Source organism: Tauraco erythrolophus, chromosome 1, assembly GCF_009769465.1.
Source record: "Tauraco erythrolophus isolate bTauEry1 chromosome 1, bTauEry1.pri, whole genome shotgun sequence".
Classification (NCBI taxonomy): Eukaryota; Metazoa; Chordata; class Aves; order Musophagiformes; family Musophagidae; genus Tauraco; species Tauraco erythrolophus.
This window is the reverse complement of record NC_141465.1, coordinates 48,341,137-48,364,048: the sequence shown is the minus strand read 5'-3', so window position 1 is coordinate 48,364,048 and position 22,912 is coordinate 48,341,137. Positions and strand designations below refer to the sequence as shown.

Here is a 22,912-nt window from a genome sequence, read left to right as displayed (position 1 = left end):
GAATGCTTGACTTCATGACCTTAATAATATTCTTTTAACATTTTATATATATGTGTGTGCATGTGTGAGTAACGTGTACGTATAAATGGATCTTTCATGGATAATAATCCTTATATCAGTAGATGCAAGTTTCCTTTGGACTGCAAAGAGACATCAGGCTGAGTTCAAACCTGGAGCAAGTGAGCAAGGCACGACTGGAGTCTTCCACACTAAGTATCTTATTCCAGAGCTTAACTGCCTATCAACATTAATGCCTCAAGCAGCTACTTTCTGATAGCAGTCATCTCGTTTTACAGCAACAACATTTACATCCTTGGCATACCAGCATATAATTTATGAATGCTGGCCCAAGAGTATTCCTTAATGCAAATGCTCCCAGAAGAGGGAGCTATATAGCAAAACATTATCCTTATAACTGAATCACAGAAGTGCACAACTTCATCCTTCAAATATTTTGTTATACTATTACAATGTAATATTTGTATTATTAAAGGTATCTTTATGTACTAAAAAATACATCCAACCTCTAAAGCCTGATCTATATACTCCTTCTGTAATATTCGATTATCCGATAGTTTTCTACCAATATACAGTAAGAATGGCACGAGCCTATAAAACGAAGCACAAATAGTGATTATACTGTTGGAGTGGGTCAAAGAATTGTATTTTCTCTGCTTACAGACTCTTCAAACACAAACTTAATTTACAGCTGCAAGAAAGGGCCTTTGTTGCTAAAATTAATTTCCCTAGCTTCTCTGATCCTGTGAAATGTATTTACACTAGAAGGATTTTTTTTCCCAATAAGGTTATGGAGACATTTTAACTCTGCAATTCACTTCAGACTCGCATTTCGAACACAGAACAATCTTTAGTAACACCATTTTAAGCTTCTTTAAAGGGCCAGTTACCAGGTGATTGTTGAATTAAATTTTAAAAATAAATATTTGAATACTGTTTCCAAAAATGAAGATGTAAGTGATAAGGTTAAGCAGAGACATTCTAATTAACTTACTTGTGATATTGTAACAGTTCTTGATTTCCTTGACGCTTCAATAGTTTTGTGTGTAATGGAAACATGTTCCTCCTTCTCTTCTTCAGGACTTGGTGAGTCAAAGAAATCGGGGCTTGAAAGGGACGACTATGTAGTCAAACACACACAACCCCCAAGAGAGGAAAAAAAAAAGTAGGTATTTTCATTGTACAAGAATTTAACAAAGGAAGAAGAAAAGCATTTATGTGATGACTTTTTTAATTTTAAGTTATCATTTTCAAAGTAACAATACTTAAAATCGGGACTCTCTCTCCCCCATTCCTGCTTTCTTACATATTGTTTTCAAGGCTAGAATGCTTTCAAAGCATTGATGAAATGAGATACACTTAAGAGTTGAATTCAACATTAATTTACATCTTTGTATTGCATTATACGATAAGATGAAAGCACCTTCCTGTCCGCAAGAACTGTACCTTGCTTGGCTAGGACGCTGAGCACTATGCTGTGGGGATGCCAGCTCTGCCACCCGGGCAGCTCTGCCATGGCTTTGTAAAGGTGCAAACAGGGAAGGTTCTTTCCACCCCTTGTTCCATTCCCCATAGGTTACACGGGATAAGAAAGACCTTTGAACTTGCCTTTTGTGTTTCTATATTTATATACATAGTCAATTTTGAAAACTTTCTTTTTTTATTTTCTATTAGTTTCACAATAATCATTTTTGCTTCTCTTCACTTTGTTTTTCTCCAGCAACATGAACACGGGTAACCATCAGCAGTTGCTCACATTTTGATACTACAGAATGCAAAAAAAAAATCCCAGAAATGAGCAAATCCCAAATTCCAAAGAAAAAGACACTGAAAAACTAAGCAGTGGTTTCTAAAGAATGGTTTATGAGACCAACTTGTCTAAAGATATATATTAAGAGAGTGAAATTTAAATCACCCTTTTATTTACAATTGTGAGCTTAATGAGAAGAAACACATGATGGCTTAAGGAGAGCTGCTGAAGGCTGAAACAGTCTGTTTTTCCTCAAAATTTGATAAACGTCCTAGAGAAACAAAGCAAAATGCTTCTTTTGGGAAACGCTTTCAAAATCCTTAATACTTAGCACAACTAGTTTATTCCAAAGATTTTTATAAAGGATTATTCTGGCCTCAGTCATGGTTGGCAAGGAATACTTGGCAGCACCCAAATAATGAGGTACAAATCTTGTAAGAGAGGGAATGTTTTAAACATCAGTATTCAAAACACTGGCAGCCTTTTGACACTAATTTCCCTGAGCTGCATCTCTCTGCCTCACTGTACGTGTGAAGGAATGGCTGTGCAGGTGCAGCAAAACCACCAGGGAACACAAATAGGAGGAGGGAAAAAAATAATCAAAAAATATTTTTAAAATAAAAGGAAAATTAACTTACAGATGTGAGAGACTGGGAGGGTGGTCGCCTGCCAGTAGCTTTTGGTCTGGTTGTAGTTGGATGATTAAGCTTCTCAGCAATTGGTATTACAGAGTCAAAACCTTCCAAGTCTTAAAAATAAAACAGAATTGATTTGATTTTCTGGCAATTGTCCTCAAAGGGAAAGAATCACAATTTTTTTTCCTAATTTCAAAGAAATCAAATCCCATTTTCCCCATTGTGTCACAGTGTTCTGCACGTACTTAGGCACCATGATGGCACTAAAACCTGGAAGTCAAAGGCAGCTGTAATCCAGTTACCCTTGCCAAGCACAATTACTCTTCCATCTCAAACACAATAAAGCAGAGGGGGAATGTGTAGAGGAGCCTTTGGCTTTGTTTTTGGCGTAGTGAAAGCTAAATGACAACATGGGTCCTACGGCATGGAATAAACAGTTTCCATCTTGTTATTAAAGGGGTTATATTTTTTTTCCTGAATAACTGGAGACATAAGACAGTGCACAGATTGTCTCAAGAACTGTACTGTCAGCGCTGCATCTACAGCAATTGCTTAGGGGAGCACGGAATGAGAATGATGGAGCTGGAAGTGATCTGCAGGTTCCCAGACACCTGCTGATAGAGGCAGCATAGCTTCCAGTAGCTATAGGTGAAAGAAATATCTCCAGTAGTCCAGAGGTTATGGTAAGTGAAAACTCCAAAAAGCTCCTGAAGCTGTACAGAGCCCAGGAAAAACAGGTCTGCTTGAACACAGTCTTGACTGTCTTCATGGTTAGCGAAATGCACCGGGGAAGCGTTTACTGAATCCAGCCACGTGGTAGCATGTTTACGTGAAAGAACGATGCGAAAGCTGAAGGAATACCACAGCTCATGATTACATGCCTGAATCAAATGGCTTAACACCATTCATCTATTTTTATGGGTTATATCAGTTTCACTCGCCTCCATTTCAAAATGCCCTACTGCATATGTTAAGCAGAAATGAGTCAGAAAACATACAAGAGGTAATTCAGATAAGATAAATCAAAATTCTGTAAAATTACTTTCAGACATGAGTCAAATACTCTAATGATATTCATTATTCAGAGGGAATTTTTCATTGCACACATGTAGGAAGTAATAGTTCTTAAGTTAACAGTTATACATATTGGGTACTTAATTTTCACATATATTACAGAACAATGAATCTCTGAAGATCCAGCTTTGTTGCCATATTACAACCATTGTACAAAATTACACAATGGAAAAACAAATGAATTAACGGCCTGTGCAATAAACTGTATGCACTGAGGGACGCTTAAACTGATTCCAAGCACTCATGATCTGGCAGCTAGGAAGTAAATGGGATCAGACATTCCTTATTCAGCAATATTCTTCTATCTCAGGGAGATAAAAAAAAAAAAGAAGACGAAGAAAAAAAAAAGATGTCTCTTTCAATAGCCCTGAAATAGTCTAAGGTTATTCACTTCCAAACACTACTCTATTTTTGGAGCAACTCTTCCTATCTATAACCAGTGACCCCACTGTCCTCTACCAGTTATTTCTCTCATCGCTTTTTTATTGACTGTTGCAACCTACGAGCAAAGGTAGGTCACCCCAGTCTGTCAATGGGAATTTGGCAATTGGAAGCCTCAACTGTATCCAACACATCAGGTGAGGCTACAGTGCTTTTAAAGAAAAAATGAGCTAACATTAGCAGACTGCACAAAACCTATCTGGAGTCCTACAGAATTCCAGGGTTTCAGGAGAGGAGAAATGGAAGTAAAAATTTATTTTCTGGGGGGAAAAAAAATGCAAATGTAAGCGCCGATTTCCAGTAACGTCCAGTTTGTAGTTGACACATGCAATAGCTCAATAATTTGCTTTCACAGTTTTCACCACTGTTACTTTGTTAAGTGGCACAGCAAGAATATGTTGCCATTGAAAATACACACTCATCTGTTAACATGCGAAGCTCACAAACATGAGCACAAATGGAGGCTGAGGCAATCCTTCCACTCGTCCCAGCCACCCTTTCCCACTGATCCATTTTTACTATTTTATTTTGCTGAGCTAGTTTCAATCCAGCTCATTTTCCAACAGCACGTGCCCAGCGACACAAATACCCATGCTGAGGAAGGATCAGTATCAGTACCAGAGGTCCGATACAAGCTGCTAAAACTGAGAGGAAGAGCAGAATCCTCCTCTGGAGGGTAGCAAAGGGGCTGAAGTTATATTGCAGTCTGGGAAGGCTCCAGTGCATGACTTCCCGCTCTCTGTGTTGGCGATTCTATGGTAAGTGCCACTGTTCCTTCCTCTGTTATAACAAAAGATAAGGATCTACAATAATACGGAAAACAATAAATGAAAAAAATAACAAAGGCATTAATTCAATGTGTTTCTTTGGCTTAAATAAACAAATAATTACCTAGAGTTCTGTGTTTGACCAGAATAGTCAAATATTCATGTTTAAATTGTAAAGTGCATTGACATATGAATTTGTGTCCTTGAGACTCATGAGCACTTGCAGATAAAATCTGCTCCACACATTTTACGAATATCATGAAAGATGAACGTTTCTGAGCAAAGCCTCTATTATCAAGAAATACTGGGAATCTACTCTTTTTTCCACTTCTGAACGCATTTCTAACAGCTAGAAAAATAAACCAAAGCAGTCTGTACGTTCACTGAACTTTAAAAAAAGAGCAGAGGTTGGAAAGGCTCCACAGGTAGAATCATAAAATAGTAAAACCATAGAATGGTTATGGTTGGAAGGGACCTCAAAGATCATCTAGTTTCAACCCCGCTGCCATGAGCAGGGAAACCCTCCACTACACCAGGTTGCTCAACACCTCATCCAACCTGGCCTTGAACACTTACAGGGATGGGGAATCCACAGCTTCTCTGGGCAGCCTGTTCCAGTGCCTCACCACCCTCTGAGTGAAAAATTTCTTCCTTATATCCAATATAAATCTGCCCTCTTTCAGTTTAAAGCCGTTGCCCCTTGTCCTATCTCTACATGCCCTTGTAAAAAGTCCCTCTCCAACTTTCCTGTAGGCCCCCTTTAGGTACTGGAAAGCTGCAATAAGATCACCCCGGAGCCTTCTCTTCTCCAAGCTGAACAACGCCAACTCTCTCAGCCTGTCTTCATAGGAGAGGTGCTCCAGCCCTCGGATCATCTTCGTGACCCTCCTCTGGACCTGCTCCAGCAGCAACATGTCCTTCTTGTGTTGGGGACTCCAGAGCTGAACACAGTATTCCAGGTGGGGTCTCACGAGAGCAGAGCAGAGGGGCAGAATCACCTCCCTCGACCTGCTGGCCACGCTTCTTTTGATGCAGCCCAGGACACGGTTGGCTTTCTGGGCTGCCAGCGTACATTGCCAGCTCATGTTGAGCTTCTCATCCACCAGCACTCCCAAGTCCTTTTCCTCTGGGCTGTACAGCCTCTACTTGTTCTTGGGATTGCCCTGACCCCTGTGCAGGACCTTGCACTTGGCCTTGTTGAACTTCATGAGGTTCTCACAGGCCCACCTCTCCAGCCTGTCAAGGTCCCTCTGGATGTCATCCCTTCCCTCCAGTGTGTCCACAACACCACACAGAATCTGCTGCCAAACTAGTGAAATCACAGCCATTCAGCTGATACTATAAATGAAATTCTATTTAAGTGTAAGGGACAACACTCAGTACAATGCTAAAATTGTAAATCCATTTCCAGTACTTCCATATGCCCTTTATGCCCTCCTGTTCGTTCTCCTTACTTAGATGTGGTTCTTGCTCCCAAATCTGCTCTGCATCTAAGGCCATTATCACCTTCCATGGTCATCATCTATGAGGTATTCATTCAGGAAAATTCCCATCTAGTAAACTGGTAACTAGTAAACTGAGGAACAGAACTACTCAAGAGACCTCTGCCTTACTGTCATCTATACTGTAGATTCAGTAATGAATTCATTCACACTGGTTATTTGATTATTTTTTGCTGTTGGAAAGCAAGATTTATACGGGTGTGACTATATTATACTCTCTGAGGTGATTAAATGCAGAGATATGATTTTAGTTTGTATTTCTGTAGCTATCAGAAATTGGGAACTTATATTTATATACTAAGCAAAATGCAAAACCTTCCTGAGCTGGACCAAGTGGGACGCTACTAAAAATAAAGTCTGGTCTACTGTATTCACATCCATGTTAATTGCCAGTAAGGCAGCATCAGCATCCAACAGACCCGAACTCTGCATTGCTCCAGCTTTCTCTATGTCTAGTCATAACAAACATTAAGGAAGGTTCTATTCAACACACAGAACACCGAGGGCACCCATCAGTTAACAGTGCCACTCCCTAATTAAATAGTAGTTGATACTTGTTCTACAAATACACAGATGCATTCATCATTATTACTGTCTCAGTGATTAAGCTGGTAATTCATGAAGTAATTCATTAGATGGGAAGAAACACATCAGAGTAATTCTAATATACTAGTAGTGTAGCACACACAATAAAATGTGTGGCTTACTGAGCAAACATATTTAATGAATATGAAAAATGTTAGCCGTGCAAGAATTATTCCTTAGTATCCTTCCAAGACAGTTAAGAATAGGATATTTTTCTCCATTGCTATGCTTATTTGGAAACATGGTTATTTAAAGCATGATGATGGTCGTTTTAAAAAATGCCCATATCCAGGAAAACAATTATTTAAGGAAGAAGTTCTCAGCTCATTAGGCTTGTACCTTCCTGGAAAATAACCTTCAATCCTTTCCCCTCCAAAAAAAAAAAACCTGAAAGAAAAAGTTAAATGGTTATGCTTCCTTCCCTACACCTTTCCCCCTGCATTTACTATTCTGGCATAAAATGTGTCTAGGCCTTAACTTTATCTTACTTTTAGGTTTTTTAGTCTTTGGGCAAAGTCATTTATACATAATGAAGACAGAGAGTTTTTTGAATTAGCAGAGAGAATTCACCTTGAGAAAACTGTAATGGAAAGTGAGGGATAATAGCAGAGCTAACACATTCAGAATGCTAACGGCGAGGTTTCATAGAAGAGATATACAGCAGGGCTGGAAGAAATGAGGCAAAGGCGGTGTTCATTTCATTTGAAGAAGATAATGTCACAAAAACTACAGAGATAGATTTATTTTATAATCATCTTCAATACATTTAAAAGATTGACAATAGGCTTGTGAAATGGTATATATACGATCTTTAAATACAATAATCCTGAAAGCTATCAAATGAGACAGATACTGCGGATGAAATCTTCTGCATTAAAGTCCATTCACTATATGGCACTAATTAAAAAACAACTCAAATAATAATCCAAATATTACTGGGTATTTTCAGAAGACCACAACTATTTTTAACTACTTAAGCGCCCAGATTCTGCTACTCCCTCCATGTTGAACAGCATCACACCCTTCAAGGAACAGAGTCATGCTCCCAGCCAGGGTCAGGGCAGCAGAATCTCACCCATAATGAATTACAGACTCTTTTTTAAAATTTGGGTAATGCACTTTTAGAAGGAGGGCTCCCTGGCTCCAGGGTTACTGTATTCAGGACTGTAACAGAAATGTGCCGAGGAGGGGCCTGCCTGCATGGTTCTTTACTTTGGAGGGAAACAGTTTAGCTCACCTGGCTTCCCAGGACAGTCACTGGACAGGTACTTTTCCGAAAGTATACAATTATCTTTTCCCATTTCAATCCTGACGTCTATCACTTTAACAGCTGAACATAGAAAGCTGCCGTAACGAGCTTTGCTAACCACTTGCCAGTGCCCTCATAAGGATTTTATTTTTAACGATTCAGAAGATGCCAAGAAAGAACTGAAAGGTCAAGAAAACTGAGCTAGAAGAAATGGATATGCTGTTTTCAGACACCTCAACATGACATGCATGGAGAACAATTTAAATTTCTGGTTTACTGCCTTTTTCTGAACCCTTTGGGGCAAGAGACCTAATTAGTTTATGTAATGGACCATTAACACATCCCTGATTACAGTACTTACAATCCACAACTATGTTTATGGGTGATTCTGATTCACTGACATAAATATTACAACTTAACCCAGTTGGGTAATTCTGCTCCTTTGCTTCACTCTATTAAAATGAGCATGAACAGCAGCATAAAAAGAAATAACTGGTTTAGGCAGATTTCAGTTTTCATTATATGAGTCACATTTTGTCCTCCAACCCTTATATTTACCAGTATTTTCTTTTTTCCAAATTTTACTCTGTGTCTTTAGGCAAGATAATTATAATGTCTCACAGTATAACAGCCTGTGATTTAAAGACAAACCCACTCCATTCTACAACCTTTCACTGGAAAGATTCTCTGTCTTTTTCCCTAGTGTGGGCCAAATCTTATTAGGTCACTTTTTCTTCCAGTCGGAGGCACAGTGATCACCTCTCCTAACAAATATGAGCATGTCACAGCCCTAGAAGAACTGCAAATACAGTTCAAGGAAACGTGATATGCTAAAGATTTGTTTGCTGTTTTGTTTATTAGATATTTTCAAGCAGGGCATTTTTAACTACCCTTCTAGGCAAGTTAGCACCAGGCTTGAGGAGAGGGACAGAAAAAGAGGACGGTTAATAATGTAGGTTTGGCCGGTACTCTATGATCCATCAGCGAACGCTCTGAAGATTGAAGTCTGAGGAAATACTGAAAAATGGACTCACATTAACCAGCTTTCAGTTGGTTAATCTCTTAAGAACATTCATACCATCACTATATGTTTCAGCAGGAATCAATAAAGGCATATGTGCATTATGTTAGCACTGATGAAGATTATTAACTGCTTTCATAAATACTATGCAAAATGTGTAAAGAGCCAGGAAAAATATTGGAAAGATGTGTCTGCTTGGCTCTGTGTCAGAAGAGCTTGTGCAGCTCAGTCTTTTTGCAAAGCACAGAAAGTGCTTCATGTGCGGATTAACCAAGCATTTTCACAGTAGATATTTTTATTTCTTTGTAGCTTATTCTTTAAATCACTTAGTTTAAATCCAAATTACTTTTAAGTGTTAGATGGTTTCAAAGAAAGCTTATTTTGGATAGACAAGACTTGTTTCAGGATTGCAGGATTCCAAAATGTGTGTGTATATATGCAGTTAAAAGACTTAGAATTAATCCTGACTTGCAGAAATAACTCTACCACTAATTAATTGGAATAATTCAGTTATTTTCTGGAAGCAATAGTTTTTGGTCCAGTAAGCCATTGTATGTGCTAGATGTTTCTATCATTGCACCGGCCCTCAGATAAAACAATTATTCGTGAAATTAAAAAGAAACACGTAACCTAAAAAGAAGCCAAGTTATACAATAAGGCATGAATTTAAGCTGTTGAAATCGATGTATTTCTACATAAGGCCTACTCTTCTGTTCGTAGAACAGGGCTGACTTTCAGTGTAGCTTACATTGCTTTGGAAGCATTTTAAACTAAACTCAAAAAACCACCGTCAATTCTGGAACAGTTGTTTGTACGTGAGACTTTACAACAGATGTAACTACCGTGATTTAGTCACAGTGATACTGGAGACACAGTCTTGGGTGACACGACCTTGCAAGTTCCACTGAGAGCCAGTGAGCGTTCCTTCAAATGTCCATGTTTTGTTCTGTTTTTTCTTTTTCTTGTTTCAGACTAGAGAACCATCCTAGAGTGTTGCCGAATATTTTTGTTTTGTAACATGTAAGGACATCACAACGAAATATATGCACGAAATTTTGCGATGACACCATCTGTCTGTAAGAACACGTTAATGAAACCACAGCGTTGACAAACAGTGCATGCAAACTGTGCATGTCATTTACGTCACTAAAATTTCTCATGGTACAATAAAATAAACTATAACAATTTCTAATTTCAATGCTATGGTGCAAGATTTTCTGTCACAGTACATTCAAATTCAACTTCTAATTAAAAAAAAATTTGTAATAGCCGTGTACGCATTAAGTGTTCTACAAAATACTTGTTTTTGTATTTGTTATGCATTTCAACCAAAGCAAAGACAGGACAGAAAAGAAATGGAAAAAAAAAAAGCCTTACCCTCATGAAATGAAGAAGAGTTACTCATGGCAAAGAGATGTAAATAGGAAAAGCTGGATGAAAGATGTGTGGAAAGGAAAGTAAAGACATCACTGAAAACAGGGAAAAAGAAAACAAAAGAAGAAGTGAGGAAGAATCACAGAATCATAGAATGGTTAGGGTTGGAAGGGACCTCAAACGGGGAACAGTTCTTCTTAAATAACATATACTGAAGGCTAGTTTTCCAATGTTTTTTTTTTTTTTGTAAGGATTGTGGAAAGAAGCAAAGGCATGAACAACAGTGGTAACAGCTGCCATTGTATCTACAATCAGCAATGATGTTGCTGAACAGGACTTGCTCTTGTCAGTACAGATTGCAAAATTGTAATCAGTGCTGTATTATCATCAAGAAATTTAAATGTCAAGTCACAACTCTGCAGAACATGCTAGTGAAATCAAGCCATGCGCTAACATCTACATAAAAATAACCTCTTATATATGCAACTGACAGAACGTTATGCACAGCATTACACATCACCTCAGCCTTGCTCAAGCATTTGTGACTTTCCAGATCAGTAAAGTTAGTTGAGAATGTTTTTAAAGGTGTTTTTAAAGGTGTGGGGTTTTCTGGTTAGACAACATTGATCCACTGGTGGAATATTACTTAAAAAATAAATAGAAAAATGCCATTTCCGAAACAAGCAACGTTTAACTGATCTAGAATAGGGGACCTAGACAGAATACAAGTTTTGAACTTGGATTCCCCAATTCCCCTCTGCATATTGCTTCTCAATTGTTGATGGAATTACTGATTTTGTTGTTGCTGATCATGTGTTTGGTTTTTGGGAGATGGCATATGGAAGGACCCTGTACTTTCTCCTCCCTTGTTGTAAAGGTTTTGATCCCATCATGATAAAGAAAAGGAACCAACTTAGAAATCCTTAAAAAGGTTGCATAGAATGGAAAACTGCTCTCCATCCAGCTTTAGTATGGTTTGCTTTAATAACCAAAACTGTCTCTCTAATGCTTTTGTACATCTCTCTGCTTTGGATGAAAAAATAAGAGCTTTAGACTGGCTATAGGACTGGGAAAGCAACAGCCATTATCCAGCTTAACATTGCTAGTGCACAAAAGCCAGGAGAGTGCTATAGTATTAATTTTCAGTCCATGATTCACCATCAGTACCTAGCATAAGCATGGAAGAGGGTAAGGCAACTTGCAACTGACTGCTGCTTTTTCCTCTGTCCTCCCAAGAGCTCTAAGTGCCTGGGAATGGTGTTGGGGCTAATGGAGGAACAATGAGGAGCCCAGTAAGCAGAGTGCTCACACACCCGAGCTGCTGCAAAGGCCATTTAACTTCCATTTTATTCAAAGGCTACCGCTAAGTCCCACAATGTTTGTCATGTAGGTCCACTCTAATTTGTGGTGGGAATTTGGATTACTGAAAAGAGATCAAATGACTAGATTGTATCAGATCCATTTTGATTGGAAAAATGAACCTCAGAGAAGCTGAGGGTGTCCTCCCCACAGAGTACATGAGACTGGGGCAACACTGATAACACACACCACAGCTAAATATTATCTGGACTTACACTGCCCGATCCATGAGTGTTTTGGAATACACTGGGACAACTCCACTCGCTCATCCATCATTTTTACTAATAACTCATTTAGACACAAGATTTCTCCAACCCATTGTTCTCTTTCTAAATAAATAAAAAATCTAACACATTTATCACAAGTGTTTCCAATTATGCTGCCCTATAAACTGTCCTGAACTCCAAACCTCTCCTATGTCTAAAAGACATTAATCTACTGTGAATTGTTTTGGCTTATTAAGTTTTAATTTATTGCTTTACCCTCTCTTAAAAGGCTGTTTATTTCTTTAACAATATTTCACACGAGCCATCAAAAGCTGCCTAAAATTCATATCGGTTATGATCTTTGGGTCCACTTTCATTCCAAAATCATAATTTATTTCTTTTTTTCTTTTAACAAGTTGTCTAACAGACTAGAATGACATGATTTGCCCTTGTAAATGCCATTCTGGTTTGACCCTATCAAATATACTTCTCTAAATATTCACACTATTTTATCCTTGGGCTCAATAGGTTCCCCTTGTCAGTGGTAACAGGAGGTCATCAGCTAAACCCTTTGCAATATGTTGTGTATGTGGTTTAGTTTATGGACTGTTGCCTCCTATTCTCCATTAAAAAAAGTCAACACAAAAAAAACTACAACACCTAGGTTCTGGAAATGAATAAAAATTATTATAAATCAAATTTCCTATCTAGCCTTTTATAGGTTGCTAAAACAAAACCTCAGAAAAATATAAAACACTGTAAGCTTTTATCCTAATAGCGATTGCAAGGAAACTAGTACAAGGACTAAAAAAGTTTACTTCCATCAGATTACTATGTGCTATTTGCAGTCATAGCTTTCTCTTTTGAGTATGTAAAAGCTTACAAGCTTTGAAGCAAATTTGTAAACATGAGTAAAACATGTTTACACACTTTTACAAACACTAAATGGTAGAATTTGACTGCATTTCCATACCATTCCTTTATATTAATCTCTACAGTAAAAACGTTCATGCAATTTGTCACAAGCTTCTAACTTTCCATGTTTATCCCAAATGAAAATCTGGGAAAAACATACTACTTGATTCTCCAGAAGAATGTTACCATCATAAACCATAGCAACAGCAGAAGGTTAAAAAAAAGCAGACATATGGATGCTGAAAAGCTTATAAACCTATGTGAAATCAATTTAGCATTTTATTTTCACATTGGAATTAAAATTCCTCTATAACTTAAAGCTCTGCTTTCAAGTCTGAAGAAAAGGCAGGTTTGGCTGTCGAAAGTATACTATTTCACAGAAATGTTTTACTAAGAAAGCACTCTGGGTAGAAACCACCACACTGAAATAACATTTAACGTCACCAGCGAAAGGTAGTAATGCTCACACATTCAGGGCACCCTCGTTCTGCCTTTTACAAAAACAGGTCTCTCACGGCACAGCTGCGACTGCAGAGGAGAGCGACAGCAGCAGCTGTCACCAGTGTATTTCTAAACAGAGGTAGAAGATGGCTGTCGTGGCTTTTGCTTACAGTCCCGGGACAAGCGTCAGAGCACCTTGCTCTCTGAGTGCTGCTTACTGCAGCACTCAGCCCAGCAAACACCTCTCCTGCACTGAAAACTTGAGAAGGAAGGAGGCCAAGAGATGACAGAAAAATAATCTATCGTTACTCCTTTCCAGGTGATTTCCTGATTAAACCGTTCGTGTCGCAGGAGCACAAACAAAAGAAATTTAGACTTCTGTTAATCAGTGTTTTCAGTAAAATTTATTCAAATTGGCCTCACTTGGGTCTCTATTCTTTTGTACTGGAAGGTGTAAAGATTACTAACTGCTCCAAACCCACAATCTTTTGCAGCATTAAAAATATGGCAGCATTAACATTACATCTGTTAAACAAGGAGCACTTGTTATCGTTGGCCTTCTCACTTGTTTCAGACTTTTAAACAGAAATAACAAAAGCCCTCCTATACAAAACTGCTCACCATTTCCTTCTAATTTTTTTTTTAAACAGAAAAACCCAATAAAACTTTTTCAAGTAAAGCAGAAATGATCCTTTATTCCTGCAGTTAAAATTTGATATAAACACATTCACATTCATTGTCAAATCCTCAATCTGCCTTTTGGATCATAACAAGGTCACTAAAAAGCAGAGATTTACACCATAAATTTCTTAGGCAAACTATAAAAAGCACTATAACTTACCGATGTCATTGCTTCTTTCAGAGGAGTCTTTCTCTAGAGTGCCGGATACTGTACTGCCCACTAATTCCACTTTTGGACTATCACTCCTGCATTTGGATCAAGAAGAGGAGATATTTTACTGGAGTTTTTGTGTTGCTTATAGTAAATTGATAGTTAACTTGCAATTAATAATGAGAGAGCAAAATATTCTTCCTTTGTAGCACCAGAGTAATAGCAATGTGTCAGAGAGAGCAATCTCCAGTAAGGAGACATGCTGTATGGATTAACCTTATCTCATTTCTCCTTGACACCTGTCAAAAAAGCCTATTTTAGACACCGTAGCGTCCTGAATAATTCTTCAGATGTTCACAGCATCTCAACATGAAGAAAACCTAAGGGCAAAGGGACATTCTTCAACATTTTATTTGTAATGTCTTCTAATTTATTTGTTTGCATAGACTATAGTGATGGACTGTTTACATTACTGCAGAAAGGAGAGAACCTCAAGCTAGCATCATGTATATCCATGGTTCCTAGTGTTTACTCATAAATGCGGCTCCTCCACCACGTTTTTGCACATTGCTGATGAGATTAGACTATTAGAATATTGTTTCCTCAGGTTCAAAGAAACATGATCACGTAGTCTGTCTGAAATGTCTTTGGAACAGGCAAGCGTCAAGAGTTGTTATACTTTATACAAAGGAACTATTTTTAAATCAAACAGGAAATTAAACATAAGCAACATCATTATTCTTTCTTCGTAGAACTTTCTATTCCACAACTACTTAACTTTACTAAAATAATCTGACTATTAATTAATTAAAAATGGGCCAGTGGTAGGTGAGTAGCTCGGCATTGCATAGGTCAATCCCTGTGACATTTACTGTCACATGGATAAATCCCTGTGACATTTACTGTGGTAACAACTGTTCAATTAATGCAATAATTTGTACTTACCATCATTATCAGGTCACCTAATATCATAGTTTTTCCACAATGATTATTCCCAGCACAGCGCTGTAACAATTATGATGTACCTAAGGTACCCAAATCATAGGTAAAAATATAGACCTGTCCCTGAAAAAACCCAGGTAGATGTGCATTTCTATGAACAACAATAATTAGACATTGACAGTAAAATACATAGTGAGCTCCTGAATCTCGCTGATTTTTTCCATTTGTCTCTGCTTAAGCTGATGACAGATGGCCTGAACCTCAACTCGTGGCAGCAGTTTATGAGTAAAACACAAAGTGGCTGGAAACCCTATTTCAGACTTCAGGAAGGCCATGATAAAGAGCCTGAAAATGTGTGTTAAAAAATGGAGGAAGTCACAGATTACGTGAACATATATCCAGTTAAACGCTGTGGTAGGGTGACAAGTATTCTATGAACTAAAAAAGACAGACAACCGGTTTACGACCTGAAAAACAAACTAGTCCTACATAGTTATCAATATGGCAGGCAGTCTGCCCCAGGAAGGAAACAGAAGAAAGTTAACACATTCCTAGAAAAATGTACTAATTGGTGAGGTTATAAGCAGGGTATTCTCCAAGCATTCTCCCTGATCAGTTAGTTTTTCTATCTTTTGGCCTTTAACTTTTTTTGTTCTTAAATTGCTTATATATTCGTAAATGCATAAGAATCAGCATAGTTTCTTGGCTGATAGGACAATGAGCATCTGACTGTGTGCTCTGTTTTGCACACTTGTATTTCCCAGTAAACTGAGAGCATCATGTGAGTTGGAAATGTGTGAGTATGGTTTTGGAGAAGATTCTTAGGATGGTGTGATTTAGGGCTGAAAGTCACAACATTTACCATTTGACTACAAAAGATACCGAGATACATGACATCAACCCCACCAAAAAAACCCAACTCTGTTGTGAAAAGAATCAACAGGCTTATCATGCCAATCTACACCCATACTGTTGTGAACAGGGCGGAGCCACCCCTTCTTGGTCGCAGTCTCCCTCCCTCTGCTCATGCCCATGCAGACAGGCTGTCAGCTTGATCAGACAGATGATCAGCCTGAAAGAAGCCCCACACTAATAGAAATCCCCCTGCAAACTGAGTAATTGCCATCTGGAGTCACTCCCTGACCCATATGGCTGAACGGCTGCACAAACGCTGGTGCTAACATAGGGGAGGCTGCAGGAGTGGGCTGCCAGGAGAGGGAACCTGCCCCTGTTAGCAGCAGTATGGATGCAGATTGGTTCAGACTGACTGCAAAAATGCACTTTCTGTGGGTCTTTGTGGCTTGCCTACTCCAGAGAATCGACTCATCAGTAAATTGTATAATCACAGGTATGTCTGAGTAAGCTGTGAAGCCTTTGAAGCTATTCACAGCTATTCTCCATCCTGCATGTTTTTGTCTATCCTATTGCCCTTGAAGCCCTAACCTGCCTCCAAGGAAGGAGAATTATATTTAAATGGAAAAACAATCATCACCACAAAAAGTCAACGAGATGCATAAGATGCAAGTCACTGACCCAGAAGAGGAAAAAAACTCTCCTCTGCTAGCCGGCAGCCATGGAAATCTCATGGGACTCACTTTATAGCTACAGGATTCCCCCCGCCCCGGATCATGTACTGGTTTTGGCTGTGATAGAGTTAATTATAGCAGCCTGCATGGGGCTATGTTTTGGATTTGTGACTGAAACAGTGTTGATAACACCCAGATGTTTTAGCTGTTGCTGAAGGGTGCTTACATAGAGTTCAGGCGTCTCTGTTTCTCTCCCCACCCCACCAGTGAGCAGGCTGGGGGCGCACAACAAGCTGGGAGGGGACACAGCTGGGACAGCTGACCCCAACTGACCACAGGGATATCCCATGTCATGCTGTGCAGTAAAAGCTGAGGGAAGAAGGAGGAAGGGGGGACATTCGAGTTACGGCATTTGTCTTCCCAAGCCACTGTTACACGTGGTGAAGCCCTGTTTCCCTGAGGATGACTCAACACCTGCCTGTTGATGAGAAGTAGTGAATGAATTCCCTACTTTGCTTGCGCTCGCAGCTTTTGCTTTACCTATTAAACTGCCCTTATCTCAACCCACCAGTTTTCTCACTTTTGCCCTTCTGATTCTTTCCCCCATCCCACTGTGGGGAGTGTGCGAGCAGCTGGGTGGGGCTGAGCTGCCCACTAGAGTTAAACCATAGCACGTCAGAAAAAATTCTGCTGGTTCAATTTTTATTCTAATTGCCTTAGGTCTTTCAGATTCTGCAAAAAGCAGGTCTTAAAAATATTTACTATCTTATTAAACTGAACTGATTTAAAAACAAAATACCTTTATTGAAGTGATCAATTCCACTTGAAGTTTCACATTTCTTAATTATTCAAATAATTAAAAGTCTATTCCATGGATTATTTAATTATGTGAACTTTCTGCCCTCTTTCTATAAGACATCCTTACAAATTAGAGCTCGTACAGAACAGCTACATGAGACAAAACCATTAATTTGAATTAGCTGATAAAGTAATTAATAGGGAAACTGCTAACACTGTGATCATCAACATGCATCACTATCACCTTAAAAATCCTTTCCTTCTAAGTTTTAATCTAACTACTGTTACAAGGAAAGTTCTTTCAAATATAATGGTATTAAATAAAAAGAGAGAAGCATTTTTTTCTGTGCTAGACATAGCAGAGTTTGGACAATTAAGAAAAAAACAGGGTTACTGTTTAGATCTGCTTTTCCACTTTGGTAACATGAATACTGAAATACCTTTAAAAATGCATCGTTTATTTATACAATTTTTTACTTAGAAAAAAGGAAATCAGGAAGAGCAATAAAACGCTACTCCACAACTCTAGATGTTTAAAATATTTGTAATATGTTTAAAATATTCCAAGAAAAGGACAGAACAAAATAATAGCTTCCCCATTGCACGCCTAGCCAGGGAACCGAACACTAGGTTCTGCATTGGTCTTGCCAAGGAGACATCACTTGGTTAAATCTAAAGGTCGTAGCAAATACTTGCTTTTCTAATCATGCCCAAGTGACCAGTAGATGTGGACTATATTTTCGAACAACAGGGCAAGCACGTTTAAAGCCAAGGAGTCCAAAAGATGCTGTGGCAGTAGCACCTCGATAGAAGGGTAAGCTCTTGAGGACGCACAGTCAAAGCACTTCAGCAAGATGAAACTGGCAGCACAAGGCAGGCACCATTTTTTTTAATTTTATGTGTTTCACACTGAGAGCATTTGTTTAATGAACCATATGTGGAGGAATGAGGGGAATCAATGTATAGGATTTCTATTTTATTTCACTCTACCCTATACTCCATTCTGGTATTTAATTCACCATTAGTATATTTGAACTCCAGCAGTTCAATGGCAGCTAATTTTTCTAGCAATACAATAGTAAAATGCTGATGACTAATGTAGCCATCTAGACTTGATTAGGACTACAGGCAACCTCTGCTTTTTCAAGCTTTAGCAGAGATTAAATGGAGTTGTGTTGGCAAGTCCGGTTTCTCAGTGATCCTCAAAGGCTGTAACCACCTCTGATAAAGAGCATCATGCAACGATAGAATAAGAACCACTGCTAGAGCACAAATACTTGGCAGCAGTATTCTGCAGCGGCACCAGCTTAAAGAACATTCTGTGAAGACACATATATTTTGCTAAAAATTAATCTAAAATGATCAAAGAAAACAGACTGAAACCAAGCTGACAGTATTTCAAATGTGCATTGTCTAACGCTGGTCCTCAGCACAATCCAAGTTTTTGTGCTGACTCAGTGCCTTGGCTACACTTGGAGTAATTTGAGGTAAACTAAGAAAGTCAACATCAGCGCAACATGCTGATGCAGATATTTCCCACATATTCTGCAGTGGAAACTATGACGTTGCAGTAACAGCGTGTTCTTCGGTAGCAATGAACTAGTTGAGAACAGTCCAAGACTCTTATTCCTGAGAAGATAGTTACGATCCAGTCAGATGACTGAAAGGTGTCTCTTTTTTTCTTTAAATACTGTTTACTGTGAAATAAACTGTGATATTAACTGTGAAATCTGAATTCTTTAAATGTGTGTTTCTTCCACTAATCCCAAAAGCACTGGACAGAGGAAAAACAATACCTTGTATGAGTCGCAGGCACAACTGGTCTTTCTGGTCGTCTCGGAGGCAAGGTACCAGGTCTATTCACAGAGTTTGCTTTAGGTGGCCGAGGTTTCTTCGGAGGTATAGCAGGAACTGAAGGCTTCTGCAAGTCTAACTGTTTTTGCTCTCTCTCTAATCTTTCTTTAAATCAATTATTTCCAGAAAAAAAGAACACAGATATTATTAAGTGGAATTCATTTGCACTCACAAGTCTACAATTAAATAAGAAATCTTCAACTGTAGAGAAAGAAAAAACTTATCTCCTTCCTACTTCTGTCCTAAATCATGCTTTATTTGAAATGTTTACCACAAATCAGTTGTTTGTCCTGCCTGACAGTTCTGCCTGTAATTCCTCGGCCAAAATGCGTGTGCAGTGTCTGAATGGGAATGCTATTTTTTATTTTAGTAACTTACTGATTTCTGAGTGTAAAAAATAAGAATGGCAAAAAACTACATTCCGTATGGAACAATTTCCCATGAGCACAGCTTATATCAAATTCTAATATGAAACAATATTAAGTTAGAAGGTCACAAAGATGATTATGCTGGATATTCTTAATATCTCTTGAACAAACAGAGAAATACCATTTCTGGAGGAAAAAAAGTGTTTCAAGTGAACTACAGTTAAATAAAAATACAAGCATTAAAATTTAGTGATGTTTGGCAAGATGTAAACCCCTTAGAAAAATCAGACCTTTTATTTAGTTTTTTAAGCACAGACTTACACGCTTACATCATTTGCAGAATTGATTATGAGTAGTTAGGAAGTGCCACAATACTAATATCCCATGCCAAACATGCAATGTCTATGAGTATGTAAACTACAATACACACGAATAACTCTTGTAAATAATATGCTCTAAATTGATAATACAAAACAAACATAAACATGTTTCCTACACCATAGGGAACACGATTCTTCTTAGAGAAAGGACAAAACTCTCAAAGGTACCAAAGTTTCGCTCTCTGTATCCTACCATGTCAACACCCCACTTCCATTGACAACGCTGTCTATGATACGTTGCTATTACTACACCTCGGTACATATATAAGAGGTATTGGGAATGTCACAGGGTATTGCTTACTGGCTTCTAGGTTTCAGTCTGAGAGGATCATGGAATAAATGACCAGAAACACAATCCATACCAGATTTGGAATAGTCCAGTAAGGGACTTGTTCACAGGCATATACCCCTTTTCAGTACATTTTCAGTTGATGCAATCATTGGGTCCTCTGTAACACTGAAGCTTTTCCAGTGTATTGTGTAATTGTTACACACTTATTCCTATGACAATTTATACCGCATCAGCATCAAAGAATCTAAACTATGTACAAGGGACAGGCTCGGCAGCATACCGACATAGCGTAAAGAATGTTTCTGCGCCACCCCTGCTGCTGCACCATGCTGAACAATTCCTGCCACTCCCTGCTGCTCCATAAATGTAGGCATGACTCCTGTGGCCTCTTTTCAACAGTTAGAAAAGTTACAGATATTTATACCCCAAGACAGTAATATTTAAACTTCCTCCACCGTTTTGACAGTTGGCTTTGTAAATCCAAAAATGGAAAGCAAAGTGTTTTATTGCTATGATAACCGTGAGAAGTAATGCACGTAACCAAAAGTAAACATACGTAGATGAAAGTGCTGAAGCACCTGTCAGATCGCTAAGGCACATATCCAGAAACAGATCTTGGTGCAAAGTCTGAATGTTCTGGCACTAAGTTATAACCACATATTATACATTTAGTCATGTGCAAACATGTGCCTCTCAAAAGATTGCAAGTTCAAACACTTAAAAGTTAAGAAATCCCATAAACAAACCTGTCTGTACAATCTAATAGTCCACTGAAATGTATGAAACTTGACACCATCTTCAATTAGAGAATCAATGTAACTATCTTCCCCAAACTGTTCAGAATGCACAATGAACAAAATTAATCCATTACAAGTTTCATTTGCTTGGCACTGCTCTGCGTGGCACTGTGTCCCATTTCTTGCAATGTTCCAACCTGGCTTTGAAAACAGAATTTTTTCATTTCTTCACAGGCTTGCCTATGACTTTTGTGACTATGATAATGGGATGATTCATAAGCATTAATGACTATATCTTCACAAAACCCCTCTGTGATGCAGAAAAACCACCAACCCTGCTTTTAACTAGAGAACCAAGGCACATAAAGGTTGAGAAAAAAGCATGCACTAATCTGGGGTATCTTACTTGATCAAGGATCAAAGTTTCAGTTTTACTGAGCATAGAGCTTTAGATGGCATTTTGTGTATGGAGAGCATATCTCCTCTTGACTTCAGTTGAGGCTGCAAATACTTAACAGCTCTGGATTGGAACAACTAAATATCCTGAATTTAGCCCAAAAGCAATAATGAGATCCTCTCCAAAATGCATATCATCACAGGCCTATCCCATAGTCGAGGAAATAAAGATCCAAACAATACACTTCACGAAAACAGGGACTGGGAAATGAGGATGTGCATCGGTTCCATTTCCCCTGTTTCTCTGCAGAGAGCAAGCAGGAAAGCACATTTCGTACCTTTTTCTTCTGTTCGATTGGGAAGACATTCTGGCCTTTCAGGAGGTACCTTTTTGATTTCATGCTTTCGATCTGTGGTACCTGTCAAAGAAAGGAAAATCTGGAATTCTGAACAAGCCAAAAAGCCATCATGTAAAGTCACACAAGACTTAATTTTGCAATTTCTTAGGCTCATCCCATTCTCCTATTTTGAAATTGTCTTGCTAAAACTGATCATAAATCTAGTCTCAAGTATTTGCTTACATCATAATGGCAAAAAAAAAAAGCAATTGCATGTTTACGTTTTCACAGTCAAGTTCACACTTTGCAAAGAGTGCACCTCAAAAGAATGCGCACTTTCAGACCATTCTGTGAAAAATCAGTAAGTCAATAACTACAGATTTTTAAATGCAAACAGATATTTGAACTTTATAGTCCTTTACCATTGTAGACATACTTAAGTGAAGCGCAATTCAACAGTACAGAGAATCATTAGGAATAAATCAATTGGACATATCTGCCGAGAGAATACTTAATACAGACAAACATACAAGGCTGATTTTACGTTAAGTCAAAAATCCCCTCTTTTTCACCTCTAGTACTAGCTGTTCACTTCCACATATCAGAAAGATGAGAACACTAGTACTGACAGTATTCTGTGTGACTATTTTAATTGACAGCTTTTGGCCTGGAGGTGTAAGCTTCTGCTGCCTTCTGCCTCTGTATTAGAGACCCTGATATACTGACTTCTGTTGCCATAATGAGTATGGTAACTTGTGGCATCTACAACGGGAAGATTTTGCAAAAATTTCCTGGCATATGCAAGATGCAATCTTCTAATCCCCATATTATATGAAATACTTTACTGGATATTGGCTTCACTGCGTTGGCTAACTATTAGGTGCTAATGCCATTTCAACTTAGCGGTGTTGAAAAACGCTTTAGGTAACACTATTAGTATTTCAATAAAAATTACAGTAGGAAATTACATCCAAGGAAAGCAGAAAAGGCAGGCCAGGGAACACAAGGTAATATTTTGCTTCAATCTATTCTATTATGTACAGTTCTCAAGTACTTTTACATTTTCCGAATATGCTATCACAACTCTGATACGCAGCTGGTTCCTAGAAATC

General features: G+C 38.4%; 1 protein-coding gene across 1 annotated transcript in view; it reads right to left on the bottom strand.

The window, feature by feature from the left end:
* Positions 1 to 22,912, bottom strand: part of SH3KBP1 (SH3 domain containing kinase binding protein 1) — a 206,379-nt gene that overhangs the window by 5,590 nt on the left and 177,877 nt on the right. The window contains exons 12-16 of the mRNA XM_086615520.1: positions 21,801 to 21,881; positions 19,232 to 19,394; positions 14,179 to 14,264; positions 2,407 to 2,516; positions 1,013 to 1,138 (exon numbers count right to left, since the gene is read on the bottom strand). Coding sequence (XP_086471646.1) covers positions 1,013 to 1,138; positions 2,407 to 2,516; positions 14,179 to 14,264; positions 19,232 to 19,394; positions 21,801 to 21,881 — 566 coding nt within the window. The remainder of the gene's footprint in view (positions 1 to 1,012; positions 1,139 to 2,406; positions 2,517 to 14,178; positions 14,265 to 19,231; positions 19,395 to 21,800; positions 21,882 to 22,912) is intronic.